At 42.2% G+C, this 24,125-nt stretch overlaps 2 protein-coding genes across 2 annotated transcripts in view; one reads left to right on the top strand and one right to left on the bottom strand.

Moving 5' to 3' along the window:
- The window catches only part of camk1a (calcium/calmodulin-dependent protein kinase Ia), an 18,575-nt gene extending 7,781 nt beyond the window's left edge, over positions 1–10,794 (bottom strand). The window contains exons 1-3 of the mRNA XM_017407989.3: positions 10,517–10,794; positions 8,109–8,227; positions 6–137 (exon numbers count right to left, since the gene is read on the bottom strand). Of these exons, the coding sequence (XP_017263478.1) occupies positions 6–137; positions 8,109–8,194 (218 nt within the window). The 5' untranslated portion in view covers positions 8,195–8,227; positions 10,517–10,794. The remainder of the gene's footprint in view (positions 1–5; positions 138–8,108; positions 8,228–10,516) is intronic.
- A 1,044-nt stretch (positions 10,795–11,838) lies between these two features.
- Positions 11,839–24,047, top strand: pbrm1l (polybromo 1, like). Its single transcript, XM_017408383.3, has 30 exons — positions 11,839–11,952; positions 12,247–12,420; positions 12,503–12,600; positions 12,830–12,977; positions 13,151–13,294; positions 13,437–13,553; positions 14,310–14,378; positions 14,482–14,580; positions 14,665–14,750; positions 14,858–14,943; positions 15,026–15,242; positions 15,333–15,474; positions 15,595–15,680; positions 15,778–16,057; positions 16,169–16,274; positions 16,643–17,282; positions 17,905–18,122; positions 18,219–18,410; positions 18,784–18,941; positions 19,053–19,295; positions 19,694–19,839; positions 19,938–20,095; positions 20,338–20,521; positions 20,613–20,820; positions 20,935–21,133; positions 21,222–21,377; positions 22,557–22,700; positions 23,042–23,091; positions 23,264–23,468; positions 23,635–24,047. The coding sequence occupies exons 2-30, from the start codon at positions 12,283–12,285 to the stop codon at positions 23,796–23,798; spliced, it is 4,881 nt and encodes a 1,626-aa protein (XP_017263872.1). The 5' UTR covers positions 11,839–11,952; positions 12,247–12,282; the 3' UTR covers positions 23,799–24,047.
- The last annotated feature ends 78 nt before the right edge of the window (positions 24,048–24,125 follow it).

Genomic DNA, 24,125 nt, shown 5'->3' with positions numbered 1-24,125 from the left:
CTCACCTGTGTAGGACTGCGATCTCGTTTTCTATGTTGTTCTCTTTGCCTTCCAGCGCTTTCTTGGGGATGCACTTGATGGCCACTAGCCTCTGGGTCCTCTTCTCCTCGGCAAGAACCACCTCAGAGAAAGCCCCCCTGAAACAAACACACACACACACACACACACACAAGATACTTTAAAAGAAAGCAGTATCAATTAAAGACCTACCATTTCTTTAAAACATATTTATTCCAATCTTATGCAGAGTCTCATGCAATATGACGAGCTGTCACGCTCAGAGGATGTGCTGTGAACGACTCTCAGCTACTACCACACCAAATTTTAGGTCAATACCCATAAAACCAACTGAGCTCTATCAATCTTTGTGTTTTTAGGGTTATTTGGCTGTGGTATCCATCTTGAAGTGGGTTGACTCTAAAAGTTAATCAGTTATAGACGTCCATCCGATGATTACTTTCTTAGAGGCTCATTAAATTTCGTCCAGCGGTTCATTAGATGTCTTGTGAGCACACATGCACGCACACGATTACCGTCACTTCTCCTTTTGCAGCGGGTAAAAAAATGATGACACACCTTGAGATATTTTTTGCCCCCCCCCCCCAAAAAAAAAACCAGGCTGCCACAGATTTCATCCCAACGTTTGACACTGCCATGATCTAAGATCTGCTCTCGGCAGCATCTCTAACCCGCCTTTTAGGTCTTTGTGGTGTGTGCAAGCCCGTGCACGTGTGTGTGTGTGAGGAGATGAATAATTCAAAATGGGGACATTACTAAGTGGTTTCAAACGGGCTGAGAAAAGCCTTGAGAGGTGAAGCAACAGACTATCTATTAGAAAAGCAGCTGCTTCAAAAAAAAAAAAGGCAGCTATTTTTAATCCATTCAATAATAGATGGAGTAAATGTGGTGTAGCTGTTTGTGAGGGAGACCAGACTGCATTATGGATCATGGTCTGGTAATGATGAGAGGGGAGAGCGGTGTGTGTGTGTGTGTGTGTTTACACAGTCTGCCCACAGGAACGTGGGAGGGAGCTCAGGAGGAGGACAGAACGCAGGAACACTGTATGGAACAACGGGGATAACTTGAATTTGTGGCATCTTTTTATGTTTTGTGTGTGTGTGATGTTGCTAATCTCAGCAAAGTGAAAAATTAGTCTTCCCTTTTTGTTTTAAATGTTTGTAACGAGTTCATTATCACCTGCCGCTGAAAAGGCAAACCGCCGGCGTTGATGTGTTTGCCTGTGTCTGTTTGGCTCTTAGGACAAATATTAATGAAACTCTCAAAACGTAATCACTGGACGTACATCAAGTCATTCAAGATGGCCGCCACAGCAAGCTGACCTTAAACATGAACTCAGATGATTTTACAACTATTGAGCCAAAACTTGGTGTGGTCGCTGCTGAAAGTAATCCACAACACACAGTAGGCTGCACAAGATCTTCGATTAAAACTCTGCCATTAACTGGAAGCGTCAACCTTGCTTGTCTGTTAGCAAAATATCTAATGACACACTGGCTGGATTCTAATGAAACTCTCAGAAAGTAATCATTGAATGTGCATCTACAGCTAAATAACTGTACAACTCGATTAAAGATGGCCACCTCAGCTGATTGAACCCAAATATAACTATAACTCAGGCAATTTAACAGATATTGAGCTAAAATCTGATGTGGTAGTACCTGAGAGTCATTCACAACACATACTCTGAGTGCTTAAAGAGCACACAGGACATTGTTGTGTGAGATTGTGTATAATATTATTTTCAAGATTTGAGCAAAAATTGCACTAATTTTGGCAGGATAAGTTGATTTTACTCCAGATGTCAGACATGACAGGAAGCTAATAATATGCATTTCTTCAAGAAACTCCCAGCTTTTGATTAAATAAATTCTGCCTCTGTCCAATTCTCATCTTCTTCTGCTCGGAACGGGGTTTCCCTCCTCCTCCTCACACCCTCAGTGTGAACCCGTACTCCTGAAACGGCCGAGCACCGTTACACATCGTGTGCCCACGAATTAGTGCAGCAGACATATTTGCGCAGGTAAAGCCGGAGGCCACTTCACACCCGGCTCTGGTTTCGTTTTAAATACGTCCTAAAATAATTCCACAGCGTAATCCCATAAAGCTCCGATTCTCATCGACCCGGTAAAAGCATTTTAATGTGTTTACGCCTGCTGCCTTTTTAGACGGGGATCCATCAGAGGGTGGCGAATACTTAAACCTCGTTATCAGTCAGATAAACCTTTTTAGTTTTTATGTTTAAATAAAAGATTTACTGCAGCTGTGACGAATGACGGACAAAGCCTCCTTCTGCTGTTTAAAAACTGAAGTTGCGACCTGAAAGTCCTCTCTTCTCCCCTCAAACGTAATAATGGTGTCTGTTGGGCATCAAATAACTAATTACAACTAAATTATTTAGGAAAATTAAAACTTTACATAACAGCAAAGGCAAAGTAACTGTGTTCTTAATTTGTTTGATCAAGGAATTGGTCCCATTCATTTACATGGATTTAAACCTAGTCTGCAGCCAGCCTGCAGGGGGCGCTCGTTCTGTATTGGCTTCAACATCTGAGCCCCATTCCTGTGTCTAGTAATTAAAGGGATGGGGATTTTTGAACTGATGTTGTGTCAAATAGTTATCAATACCCTAACAAAGCCGGGGGTATGGAGAAAAGAGCAGAAGTCTAATGGCTAAAAAAAGAGGGCCAGTTTTATGTGTTTTTTTTAGGCTCATTAAACTACTTTTTCTTAAAGAACAATACATCAGCTAATATCAAACCTCTACTCTTTTGCATGCCACTGTTTGTTTAGTTTGCTGTTTTACCAACTGAACAACGTCCATTTTACTACGCAAATGTGCTGAGCATAGACCCGTGTGTATGTCATGGTGCTGAGAGGCAGCCGAATGTAGGGTTTTTTTTTTAAATAAGCTGGAAATAAGCCATAAAAACTGTACATAACGGGTCTCCTTTGGCTCGCCATTAACATGGCTCAGACAAAGACTTCTTCTTTTCTCCGTACTCTGTGCTCAGTGACTGATTTCACAGCCAATAAGATACTGACTACTGATAATTATTTGACAAGACATCCCTTCAAAAATCAGTTCAGCTTATTTATATAGTGCCAAGTCACGACAAAAGTCGTCTCAGGGCACTGTACAAAGACATTCACATACATTATAAGGAGCCAGTTAGTAAAAGTTATCTATCTATTAATCACCAGACTACTCCTTCAGTGTTTGTCAGTGGTACTAAGTTGTCATTGGGAAAAAATGGCAAGCTAATGTTAGCATTTAGCACAAACGGACACTGTCTCCTTAAAAGAAAAAAGCTCAACCATCTGTGGTAGCAGTTGTGTGTTACTCATTTCGATGAATCACCTGCCTGTCCTTGAATAAAAGACATTTTGTGAGAGAAAAATATACTTTGAATAATACGAAGCAGAACAGTGTTTGTGCTTCTAAATGAGAGGGACTGGCACTGGGCATCTTTTTTTCTTAAACAGTGAATCAGAGTAAATGAGGAAGCAAGAAATAGATGCTCATGGATGAGTATACACACGCACACACGCACACACTTTTTTGTTGCCATTAGACACACGGTAATTAACCATCCACTTGCTCATTTCTCCTTGGAGACATGGCAGGGGTGGGTTCTCAGTGGGTTCGACGGAGAGAGACGAAGGAGGAGAGGAAGCTCCTGTAGCCGCTGCTGCTCTGAACTAATACGATTTTTGCGACGAGGTAAATGTGCTTGCCTTACAGGAGCTCTGGGCAGCAGCAGAAATGGCTAAATGAGAGGCTTACGCTGCCGTCGCACCTCAGAGGTTTAAACCCATGTACTGTAGTTTCTGTACTCCACCGACTACACAACACAGAAATCAGTTTAATGCCTGTAAGTTATTCTGTCTGTCACTTTTACTCAGTCTGTAGGGAAAAAAAGTAATAAATAAACAAATAAAAGAAGTTTGACATGAGTCACTGGTCCCAAGACTCATATCTGATGCATCTGTCATCTTGGCTGTTTCAGATAGATAAATAGATAGATAGATAGATAGATAGATAGATAGATAAATAGATAGATAGATAGATAGATAGATAGATAGATAGATAGATAGATAGATAGATAGATAGATAGATAGATAGATAGATAGATAGATAGATAGATAGGATCATGTCTGCCTCAAAGCCATCAGCACAACATGAACACATGCACCACAGCGTGAGTTGCTGTCACACACACACACGTCGGTGTAGACGCTGTAATCCCAGCTGCCTATATGGGCAAATATTGATTCACACATTCTCGAATGGCTACGAGTGTCTCACAGTGTTCTGATACGATCACCGGGCTGCTGCGCTGTTTCTACAAGTCGTCTCTCCACACGTTCTCATGAGGTCTATAAACATTACGAGGTGGTAAATGATTTTAAATAAACACACACTCTGGAGGCGCGGGCTTTTGTGTCTGTGATTAACAGGGAACTGCAATACTTCCTAATGTGGGCTCTGTTTATTGTTCTCTTAGGATCGGAATTATTAGCAGTCACAAAATTATTTAGAGTCAGTTCAACACTGAGGGGGAAAGTTAGTGTTCACATTATGAAAAAGCTGCAACGTAATCCAAAAAGCAATCAGCCTTGAATAAAAGATGGACATGTTAGAGTATCTAGTGTTTCTTGGTCTTTCTCAAGTGATCGCGTTTGGAGAAGAAGGTGGAACTGGAGATAAACTTTTCTAACTCTACTGAACAACTTTGGGACGTTGACAACACGCTGAGTGCTTTTCTCCCTTGGGCCATGAAAGTTTCATTTAACTCATTAATGGGAAAATGACACCAAAGACCAATAAAAGCCCTTTAATGACTTTTTGGACCCTCGGCTGGTTAACCGGTCACTTGTTAAGATAATACAAAATACACTTTGACACAACAAAAAAAGCAGTGCTACTATTTCCCTTTTTTTAAGTCCCATTCATTAATAAGCTAGCATTAATTGAAAGAACGCACATTGCTGCCACCCTTCACGCCAAAGTTTAAAACAAAGATCTTACAGGATCTGTGAGTTCTCGTAGTACGTGTTGAGGATCACTCTCAGCTTCTCGTGCAGCAACTTTTAGCTCAGTATCTGAAAAACAGACTGAGTTGGAGCCATTTTTGTGTTTGCTAAGGTCTAGAATCTGACGTGGCCATCTTGACTCCAAAACTTAATCAGCTGGCCGATGTACATGATTGCCCGCCTTGGCAACAGGTGATAAAAAGTAAATTGTCTCCAGAGCAGACCTATAATGTGGGGGATTTTTTTCCTCTTCCATCTGTTTACCCTACTTTGAGGACAGTTTGTCCTAAAGTGGATTGCAAACAGAGGTAGAACTGTGGAGGGATTAGCCGGATCGGAATATAACATTTCAACATAAATCAATTAAGTTCACACACGGAATTCCTGGATAAAGCTGCTCCCTAATCTTTTCTCTGAGCATAAGGAGCTTTCCGTCAACACAGTAATTGTGCCCTCTGCCAGGTCCAACAACAGCAGCAGAAGGGAAAGAATAACGCCACAGCTTTTCCTCTTTCTTTTTTTAATTTATTGTCCTGAAACAAGAAACCAGCTATCCTGGCAGTTCGCTCACTCAGTCCTGGTTATGTAAGCTTCAACATCTGCAAAAACGCAGCGTGCACGCCGAGCGCTGAATGACTTTGCGGAAATTTGCTAAAAGAGCTAAAATGCTAAAAGAAGTTAAAAAAAAAACAAAAAGAAGCAAAAATGTAGCAAAAGCTAAAAGTAGCAAAAGGTTGGCTGAAAGCTAACTAAAACTGGCATACAAAGACAAAAGCAGAGCCAGTTTTCTGAGGCGGATTTGAAAGATTTCAATGTTTTTGGGTAAATTGGAGAGAGCTTAATGTATTTCTACAGGGGAAATATTTGTAATGGAGAAGTAGTTAGTTGGGGGGTGGAATTATATGGAAATATAAAAAAATCAACAACAGCGTAAATGCTGAATCAGCTGAATCAGCTGAATCAGCTGAATCAGCTGAGTCAGCCTTAAAGTTCCTGTGAAGTGTCTGCAGCATCGGCAGTGTTGGACATCAGTTCTCAGCTTTCCACCTCGCTGAAGTTAAACTGCATCACACGTCACACGCGGCTCAGAAGCACAGATGCCCGGAGACTCGTTTGCTGTTCTGCTTTCATGCAGCTGTCCACGGCTGCTTCACTTTGCTGAACTTCAGAAAGACATTAATATCTGATTCTGGGCTGCCTCTCTGGGGGGATGCAGGTGTGGCTCCAAACTGAAAACAGTTTCACCGCATGTGGTTCCCTCACGTCATCGCAGGTAAGACAAGCGCTGGGGGGGGTTTCACCTGTACTCAGGGAGGGGAGGGTGGACACACACACCTGACCATCTGGGCTCAGAGAGTGCAGCCAGAGGTCTACACAAGCCTAGTCACTGTTACATCCTGGTTGAAGATTAATGCAGCGGTTTATCACAGAAGTGAAACCACTTTAATAAGGATTTAAAGTGCATTTCAGGTTTTGAGCTGTGCAGCAACGAAAAATAAAAAAAATATATAAAAAATGTAACCAGGGTAAATCTAAGAGCAGTGGGGAAATAAAGTTCAGCAGCAGATTAAATGAAGTGAATAACTCAGAGTAACTGCAGCAGTCTTCTCCGAGAACCCCCAAAGTGTTTGCATCTGTTTGCCAATTCTCCTGAACAGTTCAGGATAAGACAGAAATTAAAAAGGTGGATCTTGGGCGCATTGGAACCACAGAAACTGTAACAAGTTTATTAAAACGAGCGAGTTCCAAGACTCCCCAAAAGTACCACATCCTGGAACTGTCCCACCAAGCCTTTTAATTTACGTGGAATTCTGCAGGATTACTGCACTTTTTTTGCAGAAAGATGTTTAGCAGCAAAGTTGTGCAGGCCTCAAACAAAAAGGAAAATAAAGTTTAGTCAATGACGGTAATGCTGAGCGTTAAAGCTGGCGTTAAGAACCAACTGTGGGTCAGGAGCCAAATGAACTCTATTTCACGACTGTTACAGTGAGATAGAAACAGTAGTCATAAATGGATTAAATAAATAACATAAGAGGTTGAAGAGGTTCTTTGCTAAATAGTTTATTTACAGTGTTTGGAGACTTCAACCAGTAATCATCGTGGGTCATGAGTCCCTGTAGGTCCAAAGCTGAAGAGGTTTTGGAACCGCTGCATTGAAGTATAAATAAAAGATACAAGAAGACATGAGCTAAACAGATGAAACAGTCTTGGTTGTGAATCCTCTGTATGGTGCCATTACTGTTCTCTTGGGTTGTTTTTTAGGAAAATCTGCGCTAATTTTTAAAGAAATATATTAAAAATACCTTTACTGACTGTTTGTGTTGTTCTGTAACAACCAGGAGGCCTAGAACTGCCTGCAAATTAAAGTTTTTATTCCAAAAGCAATGTCTTATGAGGAATTTGTTCTTTGGAGATGTTCTCCATTATTAAAACTTGTGACCCGACGAAGATCCCAGATGGATTTATAAGCTGTTCATAAAATATTCCTGCAATCAGGAGCAAATATGTTTGTTTTTTTTATTTCATTCCTCTTTTTAAAGAGTCTCTTCAGTCCCGCACCTCGCGTGCGTTTGTTTCGTCTGTTAATGAAATCATCAGATCTGAGCTAAGTTAAGTTAAGTGGGTCCCACAGAGGACAGCTGATTTGCTTTGTGTTGCAAGAGCGAGTCGGCGGCAGAGTTCACTGGTGGACGAGAACGAAATATGTCTGAGTCAGAATCTCCAGAGTCCAGGCTCACATTTTTCTGGCCTGACTGGGTGAACGGAAGGGAACCCAAATGCTCAAAGCGACCCTGATCGGTGGCGCTGGTGACATCCTGGCATTCCTGGTGCAGTGGCTCCCAGCCTGTTTTTTTTTTTCAGCATCAGCCATAATTTCTACTTGGCTGGATGTAGCTGATGGACGGACACACCTTCCCCGAAACCAGTCCACGTTATAGTCGACGTACCAACAGACATGCAGTTTAATCGTAAAAGGTCCCCAAAAGAGTTCTAGAGGACACCGAGTCGGCTTCAGTCCGAAAAACAGAGCAAAGAAAAGTTTTTCTACTCACGTTCCAAGGACTTCTTTGAAGTCATAATGTTCCTTGATGTCAGATGTCTTCTTTTTCCATCCGTTTCCATCCTCCCCAAGAGGCATCCTACAACTCTGATCGGACTCGCCACACTACAGCTGAGGAGCAAAACGGAACAGAGTCTGTGGTCAGCTACGTCTTCGGTCATACAGAGGCCTTTCTAAAAGCAGCCACAGATGAAACTGGATCTGAATGTTTAATAGGCAAAAATGAAATCCTTAAATCCAATTTAAGTGTGTCATAAGTTTTCAGCGCTTCATTCCAACAGTTAGGAGGTCAAATGTTACAAACTAATGTATGAAATTTACACCCGGGTCAGTCCACTCCTGAAGTGTTTGGTGTACGAGTTCAGGAGGGTTTCATCTGCAAAAGGCCACTAAGCTGGAGGAGCCAGATGGCTGCACACCATGATTCTGGTTCCGTTCTGTGCCGCAGGTAGGATTTGGATCAGGGAAAAGTGAGCTGCTGCTGGTTCGGGCCCCAAAGCATAAGCACTGAGACGTGTTTGTCCTCAATCTCGTTGTCCAGCTTTGAAATAAAATGCACAAATTCTACATCAAACAGCGCGTCTAGATTGGAAATAGTACGCTTTGGCTTTCAGTAGAAGTACGTCGTACAAAGTTCGAAATTCACAAAAATAAAAATAAAATAATAGACAACAAACAACAGCAATCAGTGGGACTTTGACGAAACAGATGAGAAAACTCAGAAAACATCCGAGGAGCTCCACAGGACAGGCATATGTCACTGTAGAAACATCATTCAAAGCTAAAACGGCTGAAAGAAAGTTGGTTTTTAGATGTCTGAACCGTTGCTCTGACATCTTTTAGTTTTTACACAATTGCAGTTTAAGTTTGATCATTTTTGAAGATTTATTTTATTCAAAGAATGTTCAACTAAGTGGATAATGTCCCACATTAATCTTGAAAATGTCTTCAACTGTCCAAACCTTTGCGAAGAAACTCTTCTTGCTGCCACAACTTTTTTTTTGGTAACCTATACAAATTATACTTTAAGACAGGATTTCTTTTCTGTGTTTCTCTCACTGGAAGACTCGTGGTTTTCTCTCAGATCCCAGCAGACGGAGAGAACACCCGAGCTTCACAGCCTTCACTGATATTTTACCTCCAAAACTCGTGTCTCCTGCAGAAAAACACTGCAGGAACGTAAAAATCCACACGTGGGACCATCAGCGACACACGGTTCAAGAATTTGTGAAATCCTGGTTATAGTTTCTGTCCAGTTTTCATTCTTAGCCCGTTTCTGTCTGCCTCTCATTAACCTGCCAGTCAGGGGAGTGACAGACACGCCTGTGTGGTCTCCATGGTGACCAGAATGAGCCACTGAGAGCAGGTTCTTATTTATCTTGGTTCTCCTTACACTCCTGATACAGTTGGTACAGCAAAATGTAAGCATTTTTTCTTAGATTTTGGGCCCATTCAACTTTTTTTTTTTTTTTTTTTTAGAAATTACTGCTACTTATTAGGACACTTTCTAAATATAAATGACTACAGGCATAACAACAAAAAAAACACTGAAGTTTTAGGTCTGATGTTTCATTTAGTTAATAATTGCTCGGGCGTCCTTGTTTTTGAACAGGTGAATTGGAGAAAAGGTGAAAGAGGAAATACTGGGGGGGGGGGGGCACAAAAACGATGAAACCCACCCGGATAAAAATAGTTCCACTCTCATTTTGTGACCTCCTAAAGAAAAATAAATTAAAAAGAGTGGCACACAATGGCTGCAGACCTCTGTGCTGACAGCCGGCTTGCATCAATAAATAGCAACCAGCACCAGCTTTAAAGCACAGAGAAGCCAGCAGCAGACAGCAGACACTGTCGCACCAAACCAAAAAAAAAAAACCCAACTAAACGCATGGTCAGTGGAGGCAGAAACAGGCTGGGGGGGCACTTGTGCTATATGTAACCTCTGAAACTCCTAACAATCAGCCTGCCCTGAAGGAAATACATACAATTAAATGCATTTCAGGAGCTCCTGTCAGGTGGAAACCGAATTCCACTGAGTGTCGTTTTAGACAACCTGCTCTGCGTTAAGGCAGCAGGGCGTGAATGACGAGCAGGAGGGGGAAAACAGAAGCTGCTTCCAAATGTTAAAACCTGTTTTTGTTGTTGTTGCTGTTTTTATGTCCTGAAAGCTTCCTCTGCTGTAGAAGGAGCAGGCAGTGTGGGTGTGCAGAGCGCACAGCTCAAGGGTAAGGCAGTCGGATCAGATGGATGCAGCATCTTTAGGTTCAGCCGGGAGGCTGCGGATGATGGAGGAGGCGCACCGAACGCACTCCGGTCCCGGTTTGATTCCGTTTTCATTTGTTCTGTTACAGAAAGATCAAACTGAGAGAAACCCGTAAGTGGAGAAAAAAAGGCACGTACCTAAATGGCGCTCTGTAGCTCTTTCCTTCCTTTTTTTGGGGTGGGGGTGTGTGTGTGTGTGTGTGTGTGTGTGTGAGAGAGAGAGAGAGAGAGAGAGAGAGAGAGAGAGAGAGAGAGAGAGAGAGAGAGACAGAGAGAGAGAGATGTGGTTGCTGGGCTCGTGCGCAGCGCTGGATGCGCTCAGACTTCTCCTGACGTCAAGAGACGCAGACGTGTCTGCGGACGTGCTGTTCCATAAAATCACTAACTGCTTAGAAAACAACGTGAGCAGAGATGTTCCCCCCTCTCTCCCTCTCTCTCTCTCTCTCTCTCTCTGACCGTGGAGCCCGGCTCTCTGAGGTGGGAGGTGCTTTTGTTTTTGTTTTTTAATTCTTGGACATCTGCTCGTTATTCCCCCTCCTTTAATCCTCGCTCTGCGGCGGGGCGCGCGCGCTTCCAGGCGCGTTTCCAAACCAGCCAAGACAACATGTCAGGGTTTAGGATGCACCAGCCTTCAAGAAAACAAGAAGAAATGTTTCCAAAGAAGGAAACTGAGCTGTTTTTTGTTTTTTCCTGATCAGAAAAGAAGAAACAACAAAAATAAATCAGGATCTTTGTTCTTTCTTCTTCTTCACTATTCTGCCATGTTCTGCCAAAGGACACAAAGGACACAAAGTTAATGTTCCTTTTGTTCCCACAGAACATGGAGAACAGAAGAAGATGCAGTCCAACAAAAAGCTACAACAAACAATAAAATATAAGAAACATAAAAAAGTAAAAGCTAAAATAAAATACCAAAACACAACAGAAAATCATCATCATCATCATCATCATCATCATCATCATCATCATCATTATTATTATTATTGTTGTTGTTGTTGTTGTTGTTGGTGGTGGTGGTGTGTGGGTTTTTAAATTTCTTATAAAAAAAGCTAATATATTTGAAAATTGGTCCTGCATAAAAACAAGCAGAAGTAAAAAGCACACATTTTTTATATTTATTTATTTGTTTATCTAGTCGTTCACTAACAGAATAGGATACACACTTTTTTTGTAGGATTTCAGATGTAATGGTTGGAAAGCTATAATCAGTCTTTACAAAAAGTATAAAAAGTACAAAAGTAAAAAAAAAAAAAAAAAAATCATGTCAAATTATAATTCACAATCTAATATATTTTACTAAAAGTCATCCCTCTTAATAAAGGGCATATAATAAAGGCTCTTAAAATGGATGTAGTGAAGTATAAAGTTTAAAACTCTTCAGTCTTCTTGTAGAAGTACTCATGTGTAATACTGACTCTGACCTCCAGGGGTCAGCCCTTCTCCGGGAAGCTTGTTTTTGTCACGAACAGAAAACAACATCCACTTCCGGGTTGGAGTTTTCAAAGAACGCTAGCTAGCCAGCTAGCTTTTACACATTTAAGCTCAGGGAACTACTACAAACTTGCTGAGAATCGGTAAGCTTTCTGTTTTGACTTAGTGTTTTTGTTTAGTGTTTCGCGCTTGCTTGTCTTTAGGGAATATTAAATAAAAGTTTTGCCATTATTTGATAGGCAGCGGGTCAACTAAAACAAGATGCTAACAGTTTGCTTTGTTTCGTACGTTGTTAGCGGCGCTAACCCGCTGAGTGGGTTGTTCTAGTTTTAGTCTTGGTACAGATGGGGGCGTTAACAACAACAGGCGTGCTCTTTAAATTGGATTGTTTGGCTTAGAGTTTAGTTTTTGTTTTATTTCGCTTCTGTGCTCTGTAGCTAGCGGGCTAGCCTGTTGCTAAACCATCCAGCGGGATGTCAGCGAAGCGACGACGAGCCACTTCTCCCTGCAGCAGCGTCAGTGGAGGGGGAGACCACGACGATAACTCTTCCTCCACTCCTGGAAGTGGAAGAAAGAGAAGAAAAATTTCCAATGTCCCTCCTGTGGATACGGTAAAATGCGCCCTTCTTGGTTTTACACGCTTATGGATATGAAACATGTTGTCATTTTGGATTTTTGATCTTTTATTTTCAGATCGCTGTTTGCCATGAGCTGTTTAATGCTGTCAAAGACTACAAGGATCATCACGGAAGGCAACTTAGTGAAGTTTTCCTTCGGGTGCCAAAGAGGAGGTATTTGCAGTCATGCTTTATAGCTAGAGACTAACCCTGTAAAATATACTTCACATTTCCTACATAAATTTGTCAAAACATGCAGGTAGATATTACTCAGATAGCTTCTGAGGCACTTGCACAAGATGATAGCGTCAACATAAGGTTTATAGCAAGCAGCGTGTGTATTGTGATTCTGCATAGCTGTAAACAAAAACAAGGGAAGTAAGCTCTCTTTTCTGTTGTTCAGGAACCAGCCCGATTATTACGGCGTGATCTCCCAGCCGATTGATATGACGAAGATTCAGTACAAACTGAAGTCAGAAGAGTATAACGATGTGGAGCAGCTCACTGCAGATTTCCAGCTCATGTTTAATAACGCCCGGTCATTCTACAAGGTAAAGATATATATAAAAAAAACAGTATTGCATTCATTATTCTTATCAGCAGTCTGTATATGTTTTCTAAAAATTGTCTTTTAACCTCATGGCTGCTGGTAAAAAAGAAGAAAACATTTTTGGGAGTTTGGTATAAACTTGAGTCTCTTCTTTTTTTTTTTTCAACGATTCAGAGTGACAGTGAAGAGTATCAGGCAGCATGTAAGCTGTGGGGAGTGTATTTGCAAACAAGGAACGAGTTTGTGCAGCCTGGAGAAGGGGACGATGAAGATGAAGAAGGTGATGATGTGATGGATAATCCTGGAGCTGAATTTGAGGTAAGTTCTTGTCCCCCTGTGTTGACAAGTTGCTTATATTCATTTCATAGTCCCATTTAGACTTCACTTAGGTGTGTAAATCACAAAGATTTTTAAAGTTTTGAAACCCTAAACCTTAAACTGGTGTTTTTTTATCTTTCAGACATCTGCTAGCAGTTTGAAAGAAGTGCTGGAGCAACTCTTGGAGGCTATAGTGTCACACGCCGATCCCTCAGGGCGACCAGTCAGCGAACTCTTCCAAAAACTGCCTTCTAAAGTGGTAAGTCCCACCGACTTCAAATATTATTATTTAAATTGTTACAAAGATGTACATATTTACATGCCACCAACAATAAGACACAGAGTGCTTGACACAAAGTGTTTGTCATTGAAATAGTTTTTTCAGATACGATTCTAATTGAGGGAAGAATGGAGAGTGAGATTGACAGGCTGATTGGTGCAGCTTTTGCAGTATTGCATACTCTGTGTCGGTCCGTTGTGGTGCAGAGGGAGCTGAGTTGCAGGGCAAAACTCTCTGGTTTCCAGTCGGTCCACGTTCCTACCATCACCTATGGGTAGTGACCGAAAGAACGAGATATCTGATGCAGGCGGTCAACATCAGTTTTCTCCAGAGGGTAGCTGGGTTCTCCCTTACAGATTGGGTGAGAAGTTCGGTTATCTGGGAGAGACTTCGGGCATCTGGTAAGGATGTCCCCTGGTCGCATCCCTTGGGACCTGTTCTGGGCATGTTCAACAGGGAGGAGACCCTGGGGAAGAACCATTACATGCTGGAGAGACCATATTTCTTGGGTGGCCTGGGAACACCTTGGAATCCTTCAGGAAGAGGTGGATGAGGAAGGAGATATCTGGGCTTCCTGCTCAAGCTTCTCCACCTGTGACCCAACTCTGGGACAAGTGTCAGATAATGGATGGATAGATGGATTCAAATTGAACCCTAGTTAATAGTGTATTGTTCTGTTTTCATTTGAATGTAATAGTATTCAGTTATTTAGTGACTTTGTTCTGTCTTTTCTAGCATTACCCAGACTACTATGCCATTATAAAGGAGCCAATAGATCTGAGAACAATCGCTCAGCGGATACAGGTAGTCACTTCGCTCCCTCACTTTCTGATGTGCAATATTCTTAAAACAGAAAGACTTGATGTTTTTGTGGTCTAAACTGCACAAATATATTTAATGTTCACAGACTGGATACTATAAAACTGTTAATGCTATGGCCAAGGACGTTGACCTGATGGCCAAAAATGCCAAAACATACAATGAACCAGGATCTCAGGTTTTTAAGGTAAATTTGTTTTTCTTTTTTTTTTTCTTTTCTTGAATGCAGTTCATCACGCTGAATCTCACTTCTTGTTTTCTCATTGCACAGGATGCTAACACCATAAAGAAAGTGTTCATCCAACGCAAAACTGAACTCGAGCACGCCGAGCCTACTAAAACTAGCCTTCGCATCAGGTACAAAAAAGGGAAAATTTAATGTGTTGTTTTCATCCAACTAATCAGCAAATTATTCTCAATCAAAAAAAAGGGTGATCTTAAAAAAAAAGATTTGTGCTTTTCAGAAATCGCAGATCTGGGCAGGGCGATCGGTTTGCTGGCGTTGCTCCTCAGTACGGCTCAGAGAGCGAGGATGACCCAGTCCTTTCAGGTAACTTCTTTCGCTTTTTGTTTCGGAGACGTTTCACTTGTGTGATCAACGGTAACGATTGTTGTTGTGGATACATTGACAGGATCTGTGTGCTATGACGAGGGCGAGTCCGAGGCTGAGAGCCAGAGTTCGAGCATAGAGATGAGCAACCCCGTCTTCCAGCTTTACAAAGCTGTAAGGGGAGCCAGGAACAACCAGGGACAAGTTTTCTCTGAGCCCTTTCAGCAACTGCCGTCCCGCAGAGAGTATCCCGATTATTATCAGCAGATCAAAACGCCGATTTCTCTGCAGCAGATCAGGTGAAGTGTGGTCATACTGCAAAGTCACAACATTTCCTCCAAATGTCCCACAAAGAGTTTAGTACATCTGGAAACCTTTTTGGTTCATAGGGCAAAGATGAAGAATGGCGAGTACGAAAGCGTGGAACAGATCGAGGCAGACCTCACTCTGATGTTTGAGAATGCAAAGCGGTACAACATGCCGAACTCAAGCATTTACAAACGGGCTTTCAGGCTTCAGCAAATCATGCAGGTGACGGCTTAGACATTATTTTCTGCTTGAGTTTCCTGGAATATGTTTGAAATCCCAAGTTAGTCTAAGAAAAAGGGTGAAACAAATGCTTGAAGTGTGTATATTCTTCTGTTTGTACAGGCGAAGAAAAGGGAACTTGTGAGGAGAGACGAAGAAGACGGAGACAGCATTTTATCATCTGATGCAGGGAGCGTCAAAAGGAAAAGGTTTGGAGAGTAACTATTTAGAAACAAATATGCTCCCATTATATGTTTTTGTGTTGCTGTAAGTGCTAGTTTTTTATTGTTTTACATTTTTGTCCAGCCATAAGAAAAATGTCAAAAAGAACCGGATGAAAGCTCTGTATGCTGCTGTGATCGAGGCCAGGGAGATGGGTACCAGCCGGCGCCTCTGCGATCTTTTTACGGTTAAACCATCCAAGAAGGACTACCCTGACTACTATAACGTTATCCTCGAACCGATGGACCTGAAAACCATCGAGCACAAAATTCGGAACGAGCGCTATTCCACGGAGGAAGAGCTCATCGAAGACATGAAGTTAATGTTCCGTAATGCCCGGCATTACAACGAGGAGGGATCTCAGGTCTGCCATATGACTTCTCCCGGGATGAAACATCCAGCTTTTGTTTTATCACTTCATTAATAACACATTTCTAAAGAGAAGAACTCAGCTGAGTCCCTCATCTTTGTGCAGGTGTATAATGACGCAGACGTTTTGGAGAAGATACTGAAAGAGAAGCGTAAGGAGCTGGGACCTCCACCAGAGGAGGAGGACGTAGGGTCACCTAAATTAAAATTAAGTAAGTGTTATCTGTGTTTGACGTGCTGTAGTGGATTTACTCAAGACTAGATGTGGTTTATTTTAAATGCGCTAAAGCTTGTTAGGCAAAAAGCTATTTTTTTTTATTAATTTCTCTCTTATAATCGAACATTTTGTTTTTTCTACATGAATTTGTTCCTATAAAGTTCTTTCACAGATAAAACTTTATGTTTCATTCTGTAAACATCTATTTTTTTTACGTTGAAACACAAAACTCCACTTATTTGTATAGAAAGTTTCCTTTTTGGACAGGTTTTTACTGTATAAAATGTTTTCATGCAGCGTTTTTGTTCTCCTGGTCTTAACTTTGGTCTTTTTAACTAGTTCTTTTTTTTTTTTTGGTTTTAGGAAAAAGTGGCGTTTCTCCAAAGAAGTCCAAATACCTCACCCCTCTGCAGCAGAAGTTAAACGAGCTCTACGACGCCGTGCGAAACTTCACCGACAGCCGAGGTCGCCGTTTGAGCACGATCTTTCTCCGACTGCCTTCTCGTGCCGAGCTGCCTGACTACTACGCCACGATCAAGAAACCCATCGACATGGAGCGCATTCGAAGCCACATGGCGGCGGGCCGCTACCAAGACGTCGAAGCGCTGTTCGAAGACTTCGCTCTCATGTTCAACAACGCCTGCATCTACAACGAGCCCGAGTCCCTGATCTACCGAGACGCTCTGGTGCTGCATCGAGTGTTGCTGGAGACGCGGAAGCAGCAGGAGCGCGGGGAGGACTCCGGCCCCCCAGCTGTTGGGTCTCTGGTGCGCGAGCTCATCAGGAATCTGTTTGTGTCCGTCATGGGCCACCAGGACGAGGAGGGTCGGTGCTACAGCGACTCGCTGGCGGAGCTCCCCGCTGTGGATCTGGCTGCCCCGGAGAAGCCGCCGCTCAACTTTGATATCATCAGGATAAACGTGGAGCGCGGTCGTTACAGGAGACTGGACGTCTTCCAGGAGCACGTGTTCGAAGTGCTGGAGAAGGCGAGAAGGCTGCACAGGTATGGCGTCTCTTCTGAAAAAAAGCCGTTTCAGGCTTTATCCAATAAAGCAAAGATTTAGAAAGAAATGTAGAACTGCAGAAATGGCAAATAGAGATTGACATTCCGAGGTTTTACAATGAATGGATAGAATGACTATAAAGTGGATTAACTTCCCACTATCTGCATTATTTTTCACTCGTGGAGCTTTAAGTGAAAATGATGCTCAGTGGAGACAAGAGGATCACAATGCAGCTTTTTAGTGCTGTTCATATTTCAAGCATCTCACTTCACTCACTCATATAATCCAGGAAAGTGTTTGAAAAAATGATTGTACCACTCTTATAATGATCCTTTTTAAATATCTCAGTGGGATATTTTTTATCTACAAAGCTATTTGTTTAATTAGTCTTTAAAATTGTAGGTAGAAATGGTGGTTGTTTATGCAATAAAAGTGAAAACAAAACAAAAAAATTTAAGGGCGGCCTGTGCACAGCCAGATGAGTCTTGTATTTAATGGTCAAGAGGAAAGAATTTGACCCCACTTTAAATTTATCCTGCAGCTTTGTTGCAAAGCAGGGAAAATAGGATACAACAAATTCATCCTCTCCTGTCTCACACGGTGCTTTTTCTGGATTTGCAGGACAGACTCGGAGGCATTCGAGGATGCCGTGGAGCTTCAGCAGTTTTTCATTAGGATCAGGGACGAGCTTTGCAAGAACGGGGAGATTTTACTCTCCTCGGCGCTCAGCTTCTCGGGGAAACACCTGCACAACGACGTAGAGCAGGAGAAGAGGGAGAAGATTCCCAGAGAGATTGAGGAGGATAGGCAAAAAGCAGCAGAGGAGGAGCAAAACAAAGGTTTGCGAACATCTGGCCCGCTTCGCCGGTGTGACGGTATCAGGTTGTTTTTGTTGACGACGCGTGGGTTTGAACTCTTGCATTTCTCACGTGTAGAAGGCAGGAAAGAAGAGGACTTGCCTAAAGAGGATTGGCAGTCTGACTCGGAGTCGCAGCGTGTGTACAGTCAGGACTGCAGCTTTGAAAACAGGACGTATCACGTGGGGGAGTTTGTCTATGTGGAGCCATCAGAACCAAACCTGAAGCCTCATATTGTCTGTATCGAACGTTTGTGGGAAGATGAAGCAGGTAACCCGCTTTTTATGCATTTCTAGCAGTTTATTTACCCCTGCAGAATAACACGTTTCATCTGAAATATACAGAATGTGATGAACAGCAAATGTTATTCAACCACTATATTCAAGAAACAAACTATAATCAATCATAGTCACTGTGGGAACGCTTCGTTTGCAGCAAATGTATGCCCAACTTTAGCTTGATGCTTCCATGGAGCTTTAGTCCAGTTTAGCTAAATGAGTTTGTATTTAATTCAGGTTTCGTTTTTACCATCTCCTAAAAGGCATATTTAAAAAAACTGACATCATATTTCGTCTATCCTTTAGACCAAATATATATGTTTTAGTTATCTAATAAAAGCGCTCTCCTGGCTTTGTGTCTGAAGGTGAGAAATGGCTCCACGGCTGCTGGTTCTATCGACCCAGTGAAACCTTCCACCTGGCCACTCGCAAATTCCTGGAAAAAGAGGTCTTCAAGAGCGACTACTACAACAAAGCGCCCTTCAGCAAAGTCCTGGGCAAATGTGTGGTCATTTTTGTGAAGGCAAGGCCCGTTCTCCAGACTTTACCATCGATGGAAAGCGAGTTTTTGTTAAGCTCAAGAATTCCAAACTAATTATGAGTCTCTCTCGCTCTCTCTCTTTGGTTCATGTAGGATTATTTCAAAATGCAGCCCGAGGGCTTTAAAGCTGAAGATGTGTATGTGTGCGAGTCGCGCTACGCTGCCAGAAATAAGTCCTTCAAGAAGATCAAGATCTGGGCCGTGCCTGAGAGCTCCGTGAAGCTCGTACCCCGGGAGGTCCCGCTTCCTGTCGTCCGTGTCGCTTCGATGTTTGCCAAACCCGACCTGGAAAAACTGACAGTGTCGTACGTAGACAGTGGCAGTTTTGTGGACAAGGTGAGGTGCTACATTTCCTCAATTTGCATACGTTACATCATGGTATAAGGACTTTTTTTGGTTTCCTTTTTTAGTTATGTAAGAGCACCCAGCTTTGTCTGCTTTTTCCTCACAGGAAAAACTTTAACAACTTTAATATAGTGCTAATGTTAAATCCCATAACCTGCAAAATGAAGGGACTACCTTTGCATTCAGATAATCTTAAAGGTATTAACAAAAGGAAAATAAAATCCTTGGAGTATTGTTGCTATAGCCAAACATTGTCAGTTTCCCTTTACTACAGAGGATTAATTAACTTTATTTTTATGAGCTGGGTGGCAGAGGAGTACTACTTTCCAAGTACAAAAGGTTGTGAAAATGTAATCACTTCCTCTGTGTGTGTACATGAATTCATTCAGGAGAGGGAAGATGTCCCGATGGAGATGAGCGGCTCTGAGCCCGGCTGCCAGCACTACGAGCAGCTACGCTTCAACAACATGTGGTTTAAAGTGGGGGACTGCGTTTACATCCGATCACACAGGCTGTCCAAACCTCGGGTTGCCAGGTCGGTGAACGTGTATGTCGGTACAGAGTGACATGATGCTGTTTTCAAATAATAGATTTATTAACTCCCTGTAATCCGTCCTCCTGTCGGCCCTGCAGGATAGAAAAGCTGTGGGTACAGAACGGAACCACCTTCTTCTTTGGACCCATCTTCATTCATCCCGAGGAAACGGAGCACGAACCAACAAAGATGTTCTACAAGAGAGAAGTGTTCCTGAGTCATCTGGAGGAGACCTTGCCCCTGACTTGTGTCATAGGTAAATCTTTGACACTGTTCAAAACATATCTTTTTCCGAACAGAGTGCACAAGCTATGATTTAGACACCTGTTTTTTGGTTTGTAACCATGAAGTTTACTGGTTTCCTGGCAGCTAAAATGCAGCACTATTTCTCTCGCCGGCCTCTTTGTAATTTTGCTTTAAATTACAGGACTTGTCCCCTCAAATTGTGAGTGTGAACAGTTTAATTAACAAGCTTAATTCTGCCTGTCTGCCCTCCAGGCAAATGTGCAGTGTCCTGCTTTAAGGACTACCTGTCATGCAGACCAACCGAGTATTCAGAGGAGGACGTCCTGCTGTGTGAGAGTCGCTACCAGGAGGCAGAGAAACAAATGAAAAAGTTCAAGGGCCTGAAACGCTTCTCCTATTCCTCCAAAGTGCTGGAGGACGAGGTGTTTTACTTCAGGTTTGTGAGCTAAACAGGGCGCTTACCTCGTTATATTTCTATTCCAGTCCGAGTGTCATCTTTCTTTTGTTCGTTCCGACATCTGCCGCAGGAAGTTGATTGTGCCACAAAAGGAAGCTTCACCCTTTTTGAACAAGAAAATTGACGAGCTTGAGGTTAAACTGGCGGACTTGGAGGACGCAGATGATGACATGGAAGAGCTGGATGAAGACGAAGACGGTCCATCGACGCCTTCTTTGCCTCAGATGCAAACCTCTCTCTCAAGCGACATGGATATGATGCCTTACACGCCTTCCCAAGTATCCATGCACTTTACCTAAACAACCGAACATCTTGTATTTAAAGGCTCCGAACACCTAATGCTTATATGAGTATTTACACATGACATGTCGCTTGTCTGCTTTCTCGTCAAGGCCACTCCAAAGATAAAGGGTTTAGCGAAGAAGGAAGGAGCCAAGAGGAAGATCAACATGAGCGGATACATCCTGTTCAGCAGTGAAATGCGAGCAGTCATCAAAGCTCGCCACCCAGATTTTTCTTTCGGGGAGCTGAGTCGATTAGTAGGCACTGAGTGGAGAAACCTCGAGGCTACCAAGAAAGCAGAGTACGAAGGTGAGTTGTCGTGATCCACAGGCAGGATCAGTAGCTGTTTCTGCGTGAGCTGAAGTCCACTAGAAAACAATTTTTTTCTGTGTTTCAGAGCGGGCAGCCAAAATAGTGGAACAACAAGAGCGTGATAGGCCATTCTTCAAGCATGGCTCCCCTCGAGCAGGTACCCCTGTAGGGGCGCTGATGGGGGTGGTGCCTTCGCCTAGCAGTATGGGAATGATAAACCAGACCATGACACCTGTGTCAGGTAACCCCTCTCAGAGACAGCACGAGTGTTTGACAAGGCAGCAGGAAAGTGAGGCCGGACTGTTTAAAAACCATAATCTTTTCATTTTCCAAACATTTTAAACCATTTTTCCCTCCTAAAGCTGCATTTTGAAAGCATTTCTTTCCTTCTTTTGAAGCTATTCCAATTTTTTACGTTTATATTTTCATTATGGTTAGCTTTATGCGTGATATTGCACGACGTTGACTGCATGATTGTTTTGTTTGTTTGTTTTTTAACCACGAATGCATTTTTTTTTCTCCATTTAATATACATGCTTTTTTTTTAACATTCAAACATTTTTAACCATTTGTTTTGTCAGCTACTTTCACACACTGAACCTTCAGTATCTTCAGGTTTTATTCATGGGAGCTTTTCAACAATTCGCACTAAACTAACCTTAGCTGGAGGGGAGCCATTTTAATTCCTCCTAAATCCACAATTGTTTTTATTTCTAAAAAGCCTGAAAGAGAGAGTTAAAATCAAAAAAACTTCAGTCTGCTTAAAGTAATTTATCTGGATCAGATTCCCATTTAATCAAATGTAGTTAAAGCATCAGTTCAGATCTTTTTAAGTGTGGTTCTGTGAACGGTTATGAACGATGGTTAGCAGCAGTATCATAATATTTCACACAGAATAATTGTGCAAAGCAAAGTTGACAGGCTTTATCCAACAAAGGAAAGGTTTTATAAAGGTTTAAAAATTATAGTTACCATGAACCGCTATGAATTCTTTGAGCTGAAAGAATAAATGGCTTTCTTGTCAACTCTTTTTTTCCAAACGGAGGTTGTTCAAAGCGCTATCTACAACAGGTAGGATACTGATTGTTCATAACCTTTGCATAAAACTCTACTTTAAAAGATTGTAACTGTCTCTTTATGTCCATTATTATATCAATAAACAATTTTCTTCATTTTCAAATAAAGAACAGACTTTCTGTTCCCTCTACATACAGTAACAGTATGCATCTCCACATTTTAGAGACATCTAATGAGTTTTTAAGATGTGTAAAATCAATAAAAATATGAATTATTGTTTTTATGGGTTAAGGTCGGTGTGTGAAAAGGTCCATTCTGTGCAGTAGTAGTAGTGCATGTTTAGAGTCAGCTGCATGTAACTTATGCATGAATGTGTTGTGCTCTCCTCGCCCTCTTCCCAAAGGCATGATGGGAGCTTACGGCCCACCTTACATGCCCATGCAGGGCCCCCATGAGGGTTTGCTGAGTGTGGCGCCAATGCCACCTCACCTGCCTCCTCACCATCTCCAGCAAGGTATGCCTGGATACCCTGGCATGCCTCATCAGGGTAAGGGCCCACTGTCCCAGCCACACCTGCTCGGTCACATGCAGTCGTGTCTCTCCTGCCGGAGGGGTTTACCTGGTCCACAGGCCGCACAGCCTGAGCCGCACACTGATATGTCGAGGCTCGCAACGAGGACAACCTCATCCCACACTTAATACAAAAGAAATCCACATTCACACATGTAAACGCATGACAAAGCTGATACCATACGACTAATATTTTAACTGATATTCACTGACTAACAACTTTTAGAGGCTGTTGTAGATCCTAACATGAAGCAAACTCATCGTCTAGTTTTTCCTTTTTCCTAAATCCTCACAAACTTAACTCCTGTCCTTGAACAGGTATGAACGGCATGGCAGGAAGTCCAGGACAGGGAAATTTTATACAACAGGTGAGCACAAAACAAAAAAATGTTTATTGTTCAAATAAAGCATACGTAGAAATCTGGTGAAGAGACAAGTTTTTCTTCTGACATAACAGTTTATCTGCTGGTAGCTGATCTAAAGGTAATAAGACAAATGTTAATGATGGGTTTAATTAAGGATTATTTGTTTAATTTTTAGCCTGGGATGTTCAGCCCAGGACAGCATGCCCCTCCACCATATCCAGGACAGGGCCAGCCATCTCACTTGCAGCCCACCACCCCCATGTTCGTGGCACCACCTCCAAAGACACAGAGAGTGCTCCACTCAGAGGCCTACCTGAAGTACATCGAAGGATTAAATTCAGAGTCTAACACTGTCAGCAAATGGGACCAAACGCTCAAAGGTGGCGCTTCTTTCTGCTTATGATGATTGTGTGTAAACATCAATATTCTTACAAAAGTCTGATTCAGTATGAGCATTTTTTTTTAATATGAAAGATACTCTGTAATAACGTTTTCTTGTTTTGCATGTTCTTTTGCTTTAATGAAGAATCCCTTCTTCCATAACAGCTCAAAGACGAGACGCTCACTTGACCAAAGAGCAGGAGAGTCGGCTTCCAGCACACTGGCTGAAGAGCAAAGGAGCTCACACCACCATGGTGGACGCCCTGTGGCGTTTGCGCGACTTGATGCTGAGAGACTCTCTGAATATTTGTCAGGCTTACAACCCGTGACCTCCTGAACGGAACCACTCACCTCAGTTAACTACGCTTAACTTCAAGTTGTGGAGTTCTCAAATAGTAGACCATAGAAGCAATATTTTATAGTTAATCACAACCAGTTTTATATTTATTGGCTTAAATAATGAGCTTCGTAGTGATTTGTGTGTGCGTTTTTATACTATTTGAAATACTAGTTCTGCTAAACTTGTGGGGTTTTTTTTTTGTCTTATCGATGCAACCAGAATAAAATTCTGAATTCACGACCTTGTGTGAGTTAAAATGAGCGTTTCTTTATGTTGCTTTATTTTGGAATTTCACTTCCGCGAAGTGCTTCCGGTT

Source organism: Kryptolebias marmoratus, linkage group LG4 (genome assembly GCF_001649575.2).
Source record: "Kryptolebias marmoratus isolate JLee-2015 linkage group LG4, ASM164957v2, whole genome shotgun sequence".
In the NCBI taxonomy this organism is placed as follows: Eukaryota; Metazoa; Chordata; class Actinopteri; order Cyprinodontiformes; family Rivulidae; genus Kryptolebias; species Kryptolebias marmoratus.
This window is presented reverse-complemented; position numbering and strand designations above follow the sequence as displayed.